The sequence below is a fragment of the Tinamus guttatus genome, unplaced genomic scaffold (genome assembly GCF_059628265.1).
Source record: "Tinamus guttatus ecotype Peru unplaced genomic scaffold, ASM5962826v1 Tinamus_guttatus_pri_ptg000377l, whole genome shotgun sequence".
NCBI lineage: Eukaryota > Metazoa > Chordata > Aves > Tinamiformes > Tinamidae > Tinamus > Tinamus guttatus.
In genome coordinates, this window is record NW_028288911.1 from 1,485,822 (window position 1) to 1,502,683 (window position 16,862).

General features: G+C 40.3%; 1 protein-coding gene across 4 annotated transcripts in view; it reads right to left on the reverse strand.

The window, feature by feature from the left end:
* The window catches only part of MAEA (macrophage erythroblast attacher, E3 ubiquitin ligase), a 48,197-nt gene that overhangs the window by 13,893 nt on the left and 17,442 nt on the right, over positions 1-16,862 (reverse strand). For 3 of the 4 annotated variants that reach the window (XM_088530518.1, XM_088530516.1, XM_088530519.1), the window contains 2 exons: positions 15,005-15,208; positions 2,205-2,327 (listed from right to left, as the gene is read on the reverse strand). In XM_088530518.1, coding sequence (XP_088386644.1) covers positions 2,205-2,327; positions 15,005-15,208 — 327 coding nt within the window. Of the gene's footprint in view, positions 1-1,172; positions 1,287-2,204; positions 2,328-15,004; positions 15,209-16,862 lie in introns of all 4 variants that reach the window. The other variant, XM_088530520.1, reaches the window with a different exon arrangement.

Here is a 16,862-nt window from a genome sequence, read left to right on the forward strand (position 1 = left end):
CTTGAAAAAAAGGATATTCCTTAAGTTACCCTGCTCCACTCAGCGTTTTTTTTTTTCTTCCCTCATGCTTACAATGAATAGTTGCCTTTTGTTTATTGTCTATCAGCACAATAATATCAAAATTCCTCTGTGACACCAGTAGGAATTTGAGCAATTCAGATTTTTTAATCAGTTAACTGCTTGTGGTAACTAATGCACACCTTGCCACAATTACTTACTTAAAAAAAATTTCCATTTTACAATTAAAATTGAGAAGCGACTTAAATAGAAATAAAATATATGTATTCTGACACATGTTGAAGTGCACTACTTTAAGACATAGAAAATAAATGATTTTCCAACTTCACATTTTGCTGTACTCAAGGTTGGGTCTAGCAAAGAGAAAGATTTCTTATCTCCTGTTTGGAATTTTCAAGAAGGACATTTTGAAATACCTCATTATTCAAAATTGACACACAAAATGGTCATTTGAAACTTGAAGTGTGTTTCCATAAAAATAGAGAGTGACTGATCTTTTTAATTGTTAATGATACTAAATCCTGGGGCTTAGTATATCATTACTCAATAGCAAAAACCAAAAAACCCACCACATCCCAAAACAATCTTCAGAAACTCTTTGGTTTTTAAGACTTTTCAAGGAAGCTGCAAGCCAAGGGCGTATGGATTCTGCAAAGCAGTGTAACTACAGGAATCCCGGGCCAGCAGACGCTGCCTTCCAAGAGCTCCCCGCAGCTCCCCACAGCGGGCAGGTCGCTCAGCCTGCAGGACTGGGGCTTCCCAAGCCACCGCAGGCTCCTTCTCAGCTTGAGCTGGCACTAAGGTGATGGCTGGGATTCTAGGAAGCGAACTCCCATCAGTAGCCAAGCAACCAGGAACAGAAGAAGTGTTCATTTGTTTCAAAAAGGAATATAGCGAGTTCTCTTCTCCCAACTCTGCTCACAGCCTTACATTTTATATTGAAAAAGTAGGGCTTGCAGAAATAGATTTTTTCTTTCTCAAAAGAGGGTTGAGGAAGCTTTCTTTTTATTTATTGTTATTATAGATTAATGATGAAATAATAAGACTTTCAGATTTTGTTTCTTCTATTACTTAATGCATTAAGATTACACAAGGGTTTTTTTTTTTTTTTTTCTCCTCCTCAGTAGTATAATTATGCAGTAATGTTTACATACCAATTCTGGTTTTCCTTTAATGGTTTCCATAACAAGATCATCATTTTCTTTAGAGTAATCACTGGCCGATTTACTTTTGCGTCCCATCTTCGGTTCATTCTCATTTTGGTGCCCCTGAGTGACAAAGAACGTCACTCTTTGCTGACCATTAAGTGCACTCAAACATTTTTGGTTAAAGAAAGCGCTTAGTTTAAAAAAAGGAAAAAAAAAAGAAAAAAGGACAAACATCTTTGAGGGAGGCAGGGATCTTTGTTAATATCAATTAAAAAGAGATTTCTGCAAGCCCTATAAGAGATTACAGGATGTTTTTAAAAACAGAATTAAAGATACAAGGGAATTTAGACCAACTGCAGAGGAACAAATACAGAGTGTGTTCAGGTCACAGTATTCAATAGCTAAAGGGAATTACTGCGTTTATTACTTAGACCCAGCTTTCGCTTTTGTTGGAAGAAAAAATAAAACCCCAGACATGTTCAACAGTAGTTTGTTGGCTCTTCTACAGTTCTTCCTTCCCCCCACCTCCTTTTTTTGAACAACCTTTAAAAACACCAGGACGTAATCTGCCTTAAGTTGCTCTCACAATGTTAAGTTTGAGGACATTAAGTTGAGCAACACACCTCTTTACCATACTTCAAGATACCTTCATATAGAAACCACAAGCTAGCTTCTCAGCAGGATGCAAAACAAGCTACACACTTAAATCCACATGCATCAGGATTTTATAGGCTTTGGCATTTAGACTTCTGTAAATCATATTAAAGAGCAAGTTAATAACATTACTTGAGTATAATTTGTTGAGATAACATTTGAATCCATAAAATGATTTATGCTCAGTTTGAAGTTTGACATTTGTGTAAACTGCTTCAGCTCCAATAACCTTGAGAGATGAATTTTCTACTTAGCTGTTTTTACTTTTATACAAGGCTCCATTCAGGACTAACAACTTAAATCAAACTGACCACGTCAAATATTGAAGCAGTTGGGAAAACCACAGCAATTGAAGGGCAGCATTAGCATGTTATATATTCATACCTTCATTTTCCTGAGCCTGGATTTGTTATCATGACACCAAGCCAAGCAAGTCATAGTCTCTTGCCTTTCCAGTGATTCTTCCACTTCTTTAGCAGTCAGAAACATTTCAATGTTTACCAGGTCCTTCAAAAACAAACAAAGAAGGCAGGCAGCACTGGTTAAGTTGCACTGATCCTCTACACAGAAATCCATTATCGAACAGATAAAGGTAGAATATGCAGGTATTAGAGACTGTCCTATAAAAAGGCGTCTCCAAAGCGACACTTGTCACACACGTATGCCATTTTAGCATTTTTCAAGGACCACATTTTCATGCAATAACATATTTTGGTAATGAGATAATGACAGTATTTTTTTCCGAATCTATCGATAGAACAGACCTAGAAGGGTCATGATTAAGCTATAGAACTTTCCACGGAAAGCGGCAATACAGTTCCCATTCCCAATGATACCTGGAATTTCAAAAATTGGTCAGTAATGTTAACCAGAACACGAAAATGTCATTACATTTGCTGATGTGACTAAGAATTACAGAAAAGAAGAGAACCTAAATATACTTAGCTAGCTGCCTACTATTGTTGAGTTTAAGCAAAATCCTACAGTGATTCGAGGGCACCAGAATACTTTCCTCTCACTTCTTTAATGGTGCGAGCTCCATGTTCAATTGCCTTAGCAACACAATATAGTTCAGCCTATACATCCTCCAGACTTCATACTTGCAGAAAAGCACACAATTCAGTATATGGCAAAGAGTACGCCAGGACTAAAAGACCTTGTTAACATGAAAATGATCTTATTCCAAATTAAGTGCACGCAGACTTCACGGCAAAAAAGCTGAGACCTGTACAATTAAAATATGCTGAATATGGTAAATATTACAGTAGCTCTAGCAACACCATTTCTCTCAGAAGTAGACGGCATTTCCAGCTGTTGGAACAACTGAATATACACCCCGAGACACAAAAAAAAAGCACAAATGTCAGACTTATCACAGCCACATCTTGCATTTCATTAGCCATCCCTCACTTTCGCCCACATAAATGCAACTCCTAATATCATTGGGAAGATGGACCATTTTTCAGATTTGCCAGACTAGGGCATGCACATGTTTCTGTAAATCACTGTACTTTCACACTGGCACACAAGCAGTAAGTACAGCCTTTTCCCTAAAGCATGCAAGTATCACTGCATCATCAAAGCAAGCTTATCCTCTGAACTACATGTGTTCTTCTAACAACCAGCATTTGCTTTTTAAGCCAAATCAAAAGAACTTTCCTCTACATTAGCTTAGTGCTAGATACACTGAGCATAAGACAAGTCATCTTTTCATCTTGTTTGTTAGCTTTTTAAAGTAGTTTTTCTTTTTAAATATGTTAAGTCAATGTGCTAGCGAAAGAAATTATTATACTAACACATCATTGATAAATGCATGTAGTCCAACCTCCAACTGTGAGCAAAAAAAGACTGTAATTACTGCTGGGAGAGACAAACACTTATAACTCTATCCTCCTTTTGCAAATTTAAAATAAAAAGATTCCATTTGGTGCAGAAATGCTAATTAGGTTTGTGTCTGCCACAGAAGTTAAAGGTTAGCAACTGTCTCTATTAGACAATATACATCCAGAAGACAGAAGAAAACTTCTTTAATTGCTGGTTCTGAAAGGAACTCTTTTAATCACATTTAAATTGCACCAATAAATAGGATTTTCTTCTTCGCTGACTAGATACCGAGTTAGGGAACAATACAAATAAAGCACTACGAAGCCCATTTGTAGAGAGAGAAGCAGCTTTTGCATTTGATAACAAGCTGTAAGCACACAGATTGATAGAAGAAAAACACGAAGATACAATTAAGCGATAAACCTTTACCATGAGCGCACACATCTCTTGTGACCCAAGCTCAGGCGGGCCACGCTTTCCTGTTCTCCTTTCTCGCCCATGGCTAATCCTGACGCTGCTTCTCTGCCGCACGGTTCATCAGCTAGGACCAGGGATACGGGGCAACACCAGAACCGGGGCTTTATTCAGAACAGCACAGCTCCTCTACGCGGCTCAGCACCATACTGTTTGCAGTCCTTTTGGAGAATTACTTGTATTCCACATCGTGTGTGAACTCAAACCAACACCAGTGTCGGCAGTTGTGAGCAGAACTCCACGTTCAACACCCATGTTAGGGCCCCAGCCCTGAGGTTTCCTGCACCTCTTCTGCAACTCCCACACTCTTGCGTTGGCTGGAGCACCCACTGAACATATGCTCGTTATTTCCAAAGCAATGTGAGATTTAATAAGCTGCTAAGAAAACACTCTTCACATATTTACATGCAGCTTTACGTGTAAACAAATTCTCAGTTTTAGAGAATTATCACCACCTGTTTGGCAGGTGCTGAAGGAAATCTAAATAAAATTCTAGACTTAGACTGACAAAACATTCAGCATTAGGCCAAATATTTTGTGATTTCTGTGTAAATTAAAAAGCAACTCTTGAGGTCTTTACTTATATTTTGTAACAATAGAAAGTTTTCCTTCCTTTCAGGATTTGTTTTCATATGAGGAAAATAGCTGTAGTACTTGAATCCCTGGACCGCAGAAGTCCAGCAGAACCCTGCACTGCAGAGGTCACTGTTATTATTAAACTAACTTTGATCACAAGTTTTCCAGTCACCTGTGTAGTCTCTTCCATGATAGTTTTGCCTAAACTGTTTTGCCTCAACTTGCTTCTAAATGTAGACTATCTGCCTTGAAAGATGGATCAACATCAAGCCTGCATTGACTTATGCATCAAACTGTATCCAAAAGGGTTTCAAGTGGCCCGAGGGGAGGCCATTCTGGCCATAAGAATTACTAACAACTATGCAAACATTAAAAAGAGGGGGTGGTGGTGGTAGCACATAACATAAGCATTTGTCTTCCTTCTAGTCCAAGCAAGGAAGTACCACCTAGATTTTATCATTTCTGTTTAAAAAATGATTTTGGACTAAAGGCAATCTCACTTCCTTTCTGGTCAGGAGTCACTAAGCTGGTATCAGAAGAACAACTACTCAGGCCCGGGATGAATTTTGCCATAAAATGACTATGTAACTACCCTTAGAGCAGCTGTATAACTTCCAAGAAAAACATTATTTGAGAAAACTGTACTGGAATTCTGAAGACACTTACGTGAAATCAGACAGGCTTTTATTTAAACAAATAACACACCTCTCCATCACCCTGTGCTCTGCCCCATTTACATATATATAGCTTTTAAAATATCACTGCTTCTTCCTAAGCTGCAAGTGCCTCAAGGGAGGGAGGCTGCCAACCCTCTGCTTCTGCACAGAACTCCAATTACCAAGGTACAAAATGCTGTGAAGAACGAGGATTCCTTTGTGCTTATTACTACGCTCCTGGCATACAGAGCAGATGTGCACACCCCTGCAGAGCACCTATTTTCCAGGATTGGTTTCTCCATAAGAACATCCTGAGCATGTAGGTGCCTGTGCCCTCCGTGGAGCAGCCCTGCAGTCGCTGGTCAGCGTAACCCCGGGCCGAGGGAGGCCGAGTCCCTGCAGGTGCTGGTTCCTCGCCAGGTTTCTCCTCTCAGCAGACTCCAGCACCTGCCCTGGCTGGAGGGCAAGTCTGCTACGTACACTCACTAATTATGAGGTATCAAAGAACCCACACAGGAGAGATCTGCGAAGCTGCTCTCCGCAGCCGGGACGTTTGCAATCAGGCTTACACCAGCTCCAGGAGAAGCCTGCAGGAAGCCAAGCTCCACTCGGGCTGCACAACTCCTGGAGCGGCTGCTTTGTAATGAAAAATAATTGCTGCTTAAAATTAGTTTCAGGAATCAAAACTAACAGGAACATGAAAAGGTGTCCAGAATTTTCATGAGTTCACAGCTGCGCTAGAGCAAGGAAGACGCAAGTGCTCCACAAAAATATGGTGAAAGTTACATGAAGAACAGTAGTTGGAAAATAAGACGACATATGCAAAAGGCAGCAAGAGGATTTTTAACGGGTGGATATTTTAGTTTCATGTGAATTTGAAATTAAATATAGCCCTGTTTATTACATAGCTGAAGCAAGAACAAACTGGCAACCATACATGCACATAGGGACATTTCTTAAAAGTTAAGCAAAGTTGTTAACTTCAGGCCTATTGACACTACTCACTATACTCAAGGATTTGCACATTCAACATTTCCAAAAGACCTCAGGCAAATTTTATTCACCTCACTACAAAATGACTGCATCAGTAGGGAAAAGAAGGTATCAAGCTTCAATAATACTCAAAAAATCCATCTTCACGCTTGGTTCCAGTGACATACAGTGAATTTTTTCCTCATGACAATAAGACTGTCACTAGCACTTGCTGTTTACGCATCAGCGTGGGTGCAGGAGACTTTTCTTACCCAACAGAGGTCTGTTTACACTTACAAAAGGGAAATGTCCTACACTGTGACCACACATTACGTTGAGCTATTCATTAGTTCACAGTAATAACCAAGAGCAATTTACAGATTAGTGTAAATGTAAGAAGCAGAGCTCCTGCTTCATAGCAAGTAAAATTTAGAACTTCATTACACAATTTTAAAAATGCACCGTCACTGACTGGTCTGCCTCCTTAAAAAGCAAAGCCAATCAATGTTTTGATTGGTTTATTCTCAAAATGAAAAATGTACCTCTTCACTATGTAGTTTTGGTTGGAGAAACTGGCCAAACCCCCCTGCTTACTCATTTCAGCAAACAACACACAAAAGAGCAACCTTGTATTTAAGCACGTCACAAAACCCAGCTTAAAGAACAGCAGCAACTCTTCTCCTGTAGTAGCAGAGCTCTAGCTTAAATTTCTGCAGCATTCATTTGAAGTTATTAGTTTATGCAAGATATTTTAAGACCTGCAGCAATCAGGTCAATAGTCACCTCCATCAATTCCAGCCTCGTGCTTCAGTTGAAGGAGCTTTATTTTATGACGTCTCCAGCCACAAGTCTGGAAAACCGTCACGAAGAATCATTTATGCATTAGATTAAAAAGCAGCCTATTTCATATTTGAAACGTGACTCTCTAAAAAGACTCAAAACCAATTAGAAAAAAAGTGCTAAATTAATCTAATAAGCAATACTTGATATTTTCAAATTATTTAAAGTTATTTGTAACGTCACATTTCTCTCCCCCTTGAGCTTTCCTCAAAATTGATTAGCTAATCTAAGAAGAAAAGTGAGGCTCACGACAAGATTAGAGAAAGCTGTAAAATTCAACGCAGACAGAAAAAGAGAGCATTCAGCAGAAAAGCAAGCTCCTTTGGTGGAAAGAATCTACCAACAATTGTAACACAGACTGTTGTAGTAGAATATCTAGAGATGCAGAGTTCTATTCATGAAAACGGTGAAGTCATAGTATCATAAGATGCTGCTTATGTATGCTTTTGAAATATTTAATTGCTTAATAGCTGAATATGAAGTTGGATAAGGGCAATATGCCTCAAGCAACGATTGGTTTGTTACCAAAAGTGTACGTGCCAGTTTTAAAAAGACCAACTATATATAGCCATTACGTGCACAACAGCACCGTGTTCATATTTAAAAATGCTCTGCTGTTGCACTTGGCATTCAGTAAAACAGCAAGCACTCAGACCACTCATTGATGGAACACAACAGACACTTATTTAGATGATCACTCTGAAACAACTTCTAAAAAGTTGGGTTGTTCTCAGTCACTACTTGCATACTAGACTACTTAGGCTGAATTGGCAACCTCATCTTCAATACTATTTAGGACACACAAGTTAGCTATAAAGCTGCAATAGGAAGTCAATAATGCACAGTTACAAACAAGAAGTTCACATTAGTCTTCTGTATTAGTACATATGGTATTATATGTTATAGTTCCAGTTTCCTGTGTGATGAATACACAGGAAATCAGGGTATTACTTAGATGCTGTGATTATCATTGCACAACTTGGGAAGAGGGCAGATGTAGGAGCTACAGGTACAAAACAACCACGTACAGGAGGAGGAAGAGGTTAGTAGTGTATTCTTGCAAAGAGGGAAGAGTGAAGGAAATGTTAGGAAAAATAGGATGCAGCGTAGTAACATTGCCAGCTTGGAGACATGGACAGAAAGAAAAGTGAGGGTTGGGAGAAAAAGAAGAAAAAATGGAATTCAAACACCTTCCGGGATTCCTCTGTCCCTGTACAGGGAGAGAAGGAAAGTCTGCCGGTTCCGAGCCCGAGCACTTCAGGGCACACAGAGACTGCAGTTAGGTAAAGGGAAACAAAAGAAACTACGGCATAGGTGACAATACAGCAGGCACTGCTATTGAGAATGGCACAAATGAACATTAAGAGGCTGTCTTGCTCTCTGCTCATAAAATAATGCTGTCTGAAGTTCATTAAGCTACTATTAAGTGTTATAATGCTGCACATTAACAAGATTACAGAGAAAATAAACGGAGTAATTGATGGAATGTCTTACTCAAAAGCCAGCTGCGGAGCCGGTTACTGAAGAAAAGCAAAGACCCAGAGCCAAGCCACAGATTCATCAACAGTTGGTCCAAAAGCCTTAGTTTACAAAGCGAAACGCAGTATCCCATGGTGCATGCAGCCCAGCTTTCAAGCAAGAGCATCCTTCGCCACCCTGTACATAGCACAGACCTTTTACTTCTACCTGGTTTCTGTTGGAAGACCCCGGCAGCTCGCACCGAGGAGCTGCCAGAACAACACTGTCCTTGGCTGGCGTGAGGAGATGCTGACACTTACCTTGGCAAACAGTTCCAATGACTAAATCATATTATAAACTTGGGTCTTATTTCAAACTTGATTTTTTTTTTCTGACTTAAAATTCTGTGTGCTGGTTCCTACTATACCTTTCTCCACTAGATTAAGTGGTTCTCTGGTACATGATACTTGTTCCTATAGCTATCGATTTGCTTTTTGAAAAGCCTTCCTTCACCCCTTTTTACACTAATCTCCTCCTCCCTCCAGTTTTTCAACAGCTTTCTTAAAGCACAGCCACCAAAACTACACCTATCCTGCTACTCACTGATGGGTGCCAAATAAAGAGCAAGGTTTTAGCCTCCCGCCTTAGCCCAGGCCTGTGTGCCTTCTGCTGGAGCCTCATGGCTCTGACGCTTAGAAGGGCCTTAGCAGACTGTTTCCCCCGTATATCAGCAATTCTTGGAGCTCTGAAAATGGTTGCACCTCAGGCAGCAGCTGCTTGCTGTGCAGAAAGCAGCTGCTCCAGCACAGTGCAACCGTCTCTGGAGCTCGCACCATGGGCAGAAAAAAAAGAAGATGCTCTGTCTGTTTTGGCCTCAGTTCTGTCTCGACCCTTTTCTGTAGCAGCCTCTCCTGGTAGAGCGAAGACAACAACCCTTGTGCCCAAGCAAGAGACCTGCAGTTTGTGTCCACGCAGGATCAGCCTCCCCAGACAGCTACTCACATCCTCTGACAGCGATGAGCTCACCTCAGCCAGTACCGGGACGGGGACCGTGGTAGAGCCCTGTTCACATTTCTGAGCAGGGTTTGGCAGGAGGAACGCACAATACAGCACAGCTCCCAGGGAAGCATGCCCAAAATTGAACCCCAAGTGCCTAGACAAAAATCTACCGGTGACAACATCATTCTCCCTTTGGGCAAAACACCAACCCGGGTATCTTTTTTGAACATCAGTACCTTTTAATAGTCTTCCAGGCTGAGTATTCTGTCATTAAATAGCTTTCTTATGATACACTGTTTACAGTTAGGTCATCCATTTTGTCTAAAGTTAACGAACGACTGAAAAATAAACATACAACATGGCAGTGTACTTATTTGGTTGGGTTCTCACATCGAGAACGATTCCTAATGAGAAAGCTTGCTCCTCCACATGGATTTTGACCATTTCGCATTTTCATAATTCTAAATCCCAAGGAGACTGGAGACAAGGTGCAGATGTCAAGTTGCTTGGGATTTCCAGCACTTAGAAATTCAGACAGCTGAACACACCCAGACGTTCATTACAGCAATCTAGGAGAAGCTGCCGTGCCTACATATCACACTTAAACTGGTTTCTGAATTACCACGCTGTAGTCCGTTAAGGTAACTCAAAATAGCCACTAGTTCACATCCTGGCACCTTTAAATAAGCTGCAACAGTTCAGGAGCTCTTTCACACGTAGCCTTCTCAAACACCTCTAGTGTGGGGACACAAGTCACAAGGGAAGGACACAACAGAAGGCTTCAGACAAGACCACGTTCTGTCGCGCGGCTGCCTTGGGAAAGGCAGCGTGTCTACCTTGTGCCTGGCAGCAAAGCAAGCTACATGCAAGTATTTAGCATAATATTAAATACTTAGCTATGTAAAATGCAAGTTTTCTGAATACAAATGTGCTTTGATGAATTATGTTAATATGTATTTGTGTGTTTGCTTACAAGCCATTCTTGGAAGCCATGTCCAAGAATTTTCCAAACATGGAAAATTTCTAAGTGTACAACATTATGAGGTTTTTCCTTCCCTTCTTTCTTCAGAAGATGCGTATTTATTCAGCTTCTGCTTAACTTCAAATGCAAGCATCATATGGCCTCCTTCACTCAAAGGACAGTTTTTCTAAGCACTTGGTATCTGTCACATCTTCTCATCACATCGTAACACTAAGAGCCATCCAATCCAGCACCCACTTCCTTCGCAGAAAACGAAGTTCACTGCTCAAACATTCTTAAACTGCCTATTACGTAGCCTATTTGTCAGGTCTACTTTAGGTTGAAATTTCACCCCTATTCCATCTAACCCTCCAGATCAAACCTGAATGGCCATTTCAGGCTTCCAGGGAAGAGACTGGTAAACACAACAGTATTACACAGAGCACGTGTGTTTATTCTACCCATCTGCTGGGGCAATATTCTGCTCTATTCATGCAGAAAGCAGAATTGAGCTTTTTCTAGGCAAAAGGAGACTTTGGATCAGCCTCCCCCAGCCAGAAGCGACACCATTATCTGCAAGTTCCTCCTGCTGGCCAAGAGCAGCAAGTTAAAGCTCTGTTACTGAGCACTGAGGCCCATGGATGTGCCGGCAGGGGCAGGGAGATGGTGATCCCAGTGTGCCTTATCCAGCACTGGCATAAAAACCTTCCAGGCTGGGCAGCTGGGAACACAACGAGAAGCAGCTTCTTAAACACGGAGCCTCCTTCAGAGCTGGGGGTTCGGGGCATTGGCTCTCCTGGCCAGCAGCCAGGAAACCACCTTTCAAAAGACTTAAACCTGCCACATTTTGGTCAGAACAGTGTTCTTGGGAACAGTATTAACAGTTTGGACTCAAAAAGCAAATGCCAAGTGCTCGCTCACTAGCACTCCCAATATCTCTCTTCCTCTATTTTTTATTTATTTTTTTGGAAAAGCGTCATCAGGACAAATACGGTTACTCGGGGAAAGTTGCCTGCCAAAATGGCAGCTTCAACATTGTGTTTTGCCCCATAGTGGCCAGAAATAAATAATTGCAGAGCTTTGAGGAACGTGTTTCATAAAGCAAGGAGCGAAGCGGAAGCCCTGGCACCCACTGCAGTGCCCTGCAAAGCACCGCGGCTGCGGCAGCTTCCAGGCCGCTTCGCACACGGCCTCACCCGCGCGGCACCATCCGCGCTCCCCCGACACAGCACACACTTAGTTTAAAATCATGCTACTCTTCAGACAAAAAAAGCATATTGCTGCTTGTATGATTTCATATACTGTGAGCTTTAAGGCATGGATATTTATTCTATTTTAATCAACTAATCAAAGACAGAAGAAGGTTTACAGCTTATGGTAAGAGGCCAGTCTGAAAACCAGGATTTGCTTTTACCAATATTGCAAAACCAACTACATCTATTATGTAGTTACAGAACCCTGTGGCAAATCTTTCTCTCTAGCCTACTAAAAATTGGCTAGAACAAGGATCAAATTAAAACAAAATTCATGAAATCTACACATCTAATGATAAATCTCTGCAAATAGTCACCAACTTCCCACTAGAAAACCATGTTTCCAAAACCAGATCTACCTGCCAGTTAATGGCACAGAAATGAGAGACCATTTAATAGAGCAGAACACAAAACAAAGTTCAAGTTAAGACAACTCTGCCAGCTAAGTTGAGCACATGAATTTGCAAATAAAAATATGCACTTTTATACTCATGCTGCACTCCAAGGTCACAATAGAGTCAAAATAGGATCATTATTAAGTGCAACAAGCTAATAATGATGAGCTTCATTTGTATGCAATAACAAAAACTTGATTTCTGGTTTATATTTTCAATTCAGACTGTTTTTCACATCATTAAGGAGCCAGAATACATCAAGGAAACAAAATCCACTCTAGATCCCTTCCCCCCGTATTTGTTCTGGCACACACGTGACACTTCTGCCCTTGATTGTCAGCTCTTTTTTTAATATTACTCAGATTTTGGTTTACTTACCCAAGCAGCATTTCTTTTCTTTAAAGATATATTACATATGTAATATTTGCACTTTATTTCTTGTATCACCAATCATCATACTTTATAATTGCTACATTATAATTTGCTACCCTGATATTTAAATGTCACCGTCACATCCAGCATTTCCTTCCACAGCTGTTTGTTTCTTGGTTTACAAGTAAGACTTCTAAGCCTTCCTCTTCCATTACCAGAATTTGAGAATATCATTCATATGAAGACAGCTAATTTAAAGGAAGATCACAATTTGCCCTGGTCCACCAATACTCATTCAAAATTAGACACTATGGTGCATAGTCAGTCTGAACAAGCTGCTGTTTATTCCTGGCAAAGATATGAATGATTTACAGGCTTGCAAGCAGATCACTTTCTAAACCTTTCCCCCCATAAAGTGGTTCAGCAGCATTGCAGACTTCCTCCCATTCACAAGCCACACAAGGAACTTAACAGCAAGTCTCAGCCTGCTTGTTTTAAGACTGGTCTAAGAGCCACAAGGAGATGTTTAATCTACGACTCCCAAGCTGCAAGTGAGAAATGGAAACAGCCTTTTAAAGACAGCGGGTGACAATGAGGAAATGGTTGAGGAGGGAAGGGGCCTCCAAAGACCAAGTCTAGTCCAGGCTGCTCAGGACCCTGCCCCACAGTGTGGTGTTGGGCAGTGCCAGGGATGGGGCCTCCAGCCTCTCTAGGTGACCTGTTCCGATGTCCATGGTAAAGGGGGAGTTCAGACATAACCAGCTTCATGACAAAGATGAGGAGCACCCTGGAGACTGAGGAAAGCCTCTCCTCGTTTAGCCAAAATATAAGCTTTAACATTCATTGAATAAAATGTACATAGGCTTAACTAGCAATATGTGCTTAAGGTACTCAACCTGTATGAATAAATTCTAATGTCATTCTGTCTTTTCTGATGTCTTGCAAATAAAAATGGGTAAGTCTTAAAGGCACTGCTTAAGTGATAAGCTTATTTTTTAAACTTTTTAAATTTTTTTTGGAAAAGCAGAAATTTCTCCAGCAAACAGACCAACAACAAAAAACCCCAAACTATAGGGCTTCAACAACTGCAACTCTCTGTACCACAAAGTTCTGTGGTATATCATGATGGACTTCCACACTCACTTCTAAAGCCAAGCTGAGCATTACTTCATCAGGCATAATAAAAAATGCTAAGAAAGAGGGAAAAAAAAGGCATTTCCGACCTGCTCTCCTCCTCCTGCTTTCCTTCAACCTCTACTTTTCTGGCACTGACTGAAATCACTTGTGGTTGAACAGGATCAGAGCAGTGAGACATATCTATGTTATTCCCTGACTGTGAAAAAGAGAGGCTCTTTGCATTACACGCAGAACAGTTATTTTTTGACATAAATAACATTTGTGTCAAGTAGCTGAAAGAAAACGTTAAGACATGTTCAACTATGTCACTAGAAAAGGCCAAGTAAGTAAATCACAACACCGCTGAACTCGCACAGCTCCTACCTTCATAGGAAGATTTTAACAGCTTCTAGAGTCAGGAACATTAAACAACTTAGAGATTTAAAAAATCGTTGAGAATCGAATAGCAAATACTATCTCAAATTAGCAAAACAAAAGAATTCTCTAAGTAATAATTTGCTACTTAGAAAGAAAACAGTTTTAATTTTCTTTGTCCTTGTTGGTGTTAGAGGACCACAGTGTGGCTCAGTACTTTGCATAGAAGCTATGCTGCGGTGTATGATTTCCAAATTATTGTTGGACAACATGACTGGAACATCTCCATCAATAACTATAAAAACAAATCAAAACATTCTAGATAACAAATGGAAAGAAAAATCACCACCACAGGATTTTAGATGAGGAAATCAGCAAAAGACACAGAAAAAAATGTTACTGTGGACCAGACAAGATATACTGGCTATTAAAAAATGTCTTGAAGAGTAGGATGATATAACCAAGCAGGTGTCACTGCGATCAGCATATGTTATTTTGCTCAGGCTGGTCACCTACACAAGTCACCTAAGTGTGCCTGGACAGATGGGAAACTCCACCAACTATTTAATGAGCGGCCTAACGGTCTCTAACAAGACGTACAGTATGACATCTGAAAATTATTCCAGGTTTTAAAAGGGAAAGGAATTTACCCCCAAAACATTTAACTTCTGTTAAGCTAAGAGAACTAAAGCTAAGCCATCAAGTTTGACTTAACACACAACTTACGCCAAGTAGAGAAACCTAACAAGTTTATGAAGATTAACAGAATCATAAAGGACAAAGATACTCTTTAATACCCAAGAATAGCAGCTATAGGCATAAAGCAGATTGAAAAAATACAAATAATACAAACTATCTATCTCCTCGTTAAAAAAATGTTGTATTTTTCCTAGGTTAGTGCATAGTTACCAACCTCAATACCACTTTGTCTGGCTAGTTTCACAGCCGTGTTGTAGTAGCCACAGCGCAGGAGATGCTCCACCATCATCCGATCCATGCGTTTCTTCTTCCACATGTTTGCAGCAGCTGGCTGGTCACTACTGTGCTCTTTCAAGTGTTCAATCCTACGTTTGCAGAGCTTTGCACTCTCATCTTCAGCCTGGATCGATTCAACCGCCTAAGTAGTAACAATTATAAGGAAAAAAGTAATAGCTACTAGAATTTTCAACTCTATAAACAGTTGCTTTTAAAGCAGTATCTAAGCCTTACTAATAGAATGGCTGGTAAACATTCTTTACATCTTGCACAAGTGCTTTCAGTAACATTTTTCTCCCCCTCAAAGACACTTACTGTGGTAACACATAAGTTGCAGCGTGCTTGGAGGTTCTCACACATCAATACAAACTTTGAGGCAGCTCAGATAAGCATTGGAAGCATATCCCTCTCAAATCAATCCTGCTTTTTCCTGGCTAGTATGCAGTTAGTCCAAAAAAAAAAAAAAAAAAAAAAAAAAAAGGATCAAGTGTCAAACAGCAGCCTCAATTGCTGTAATAGTCTGCAAGGAGCTTTGAGAAGCTTTACAGCTGTGTGGTCCAAACAGCACAAACTCATGGGTTTGCCTACAACCTATACATGCTTCCTCCTCAACCAGCTGTAATACTGGCTAAGTACGGGGGGAGACTTGGGGAAAACAGTGCAGAACAAAGCCACATTACTGCTAATCAGCTGGAATTCTTTTAATCAATCTCTGCATTAATCAAAGAGGTATCAACATTTAACCTTTCAGCATCTTTCTTGAATTCAAGGAACTCACAGCATTTTAATACTAAATACCTCTTCATTCAACTAGTAAGTTACACAAGTGTGTATTAAACTTTGCTATACGGGTAAGTATTATTTTACTTCTAGCACTCTGGAAACATCCTGGATTCAGGTAACAAAACTACCTGCATAGCCATGTTGGTTGTTGGGTTGTGTTTGTTTTAAACAACTCCTGCCTTAGAGTAAGTGGTGACTTTAAACTCACTAACACATGTTTGAAAACCTAAATGGCCACGGCAACAAGAAAATCAAATTTTGTTGGCACATTTGCCAGCCAACATCACAGATTAAACACCTTGGGGGAGCTTTGGCAGCCCGCACAGCACCCCATGTTATGTTATGTCCCCCTACAAGTACTCAAGCTATGCCGGCTGCAGCATCATCCATGATATGGGTGTCACCACAGTCCAAAAGCACAGGTCGATCCCAGGTGCTTTTACTAATCATGTCATTTAAAGACTTCTCCTTGGAGAATAAATATTTGAAACGCAAACAACTGAATAAGAACTTATGCAAGAAAAAACTCCGAAACATTTGCCCCCTTTTTAGGTCTGGCTCTAGTCTGGTTCTTTGTATAAAACTCAAGTATTTATATATACAAAAATGTTTTAGCTAAAACTCATTACATCTTCAGAAGACTTATTTTTCCATGAAATTTACTTTTGTTTCGCAACATTAACAGCAATTTGTTTTGTGTGAGCTTTTCTATTAAGCAAAGAAACACTAACCTGAGTCAAAATTCACTTTTAATTGTTAGGTATCTAGAGCATTATCAGGTGTGGAAAAAAAAATTCAGAATACCACTGGGAGAATTTAGGGCAAATAAGCACAAAGGCCTTCCCATTCCTAAGAGCATGTGACTCCTCTTATTTGGGTTTTGTATCTGGATTTATAAAGCCTGTACTGTTTCAATCCTCCTAGTGCCTTCAGAAAGGCTGCAGAGATCTTTTTCTAAGCCCTTGGATGCAAATATTACTATCTGGACATGCCTTGTTGGACATGAATAGCAC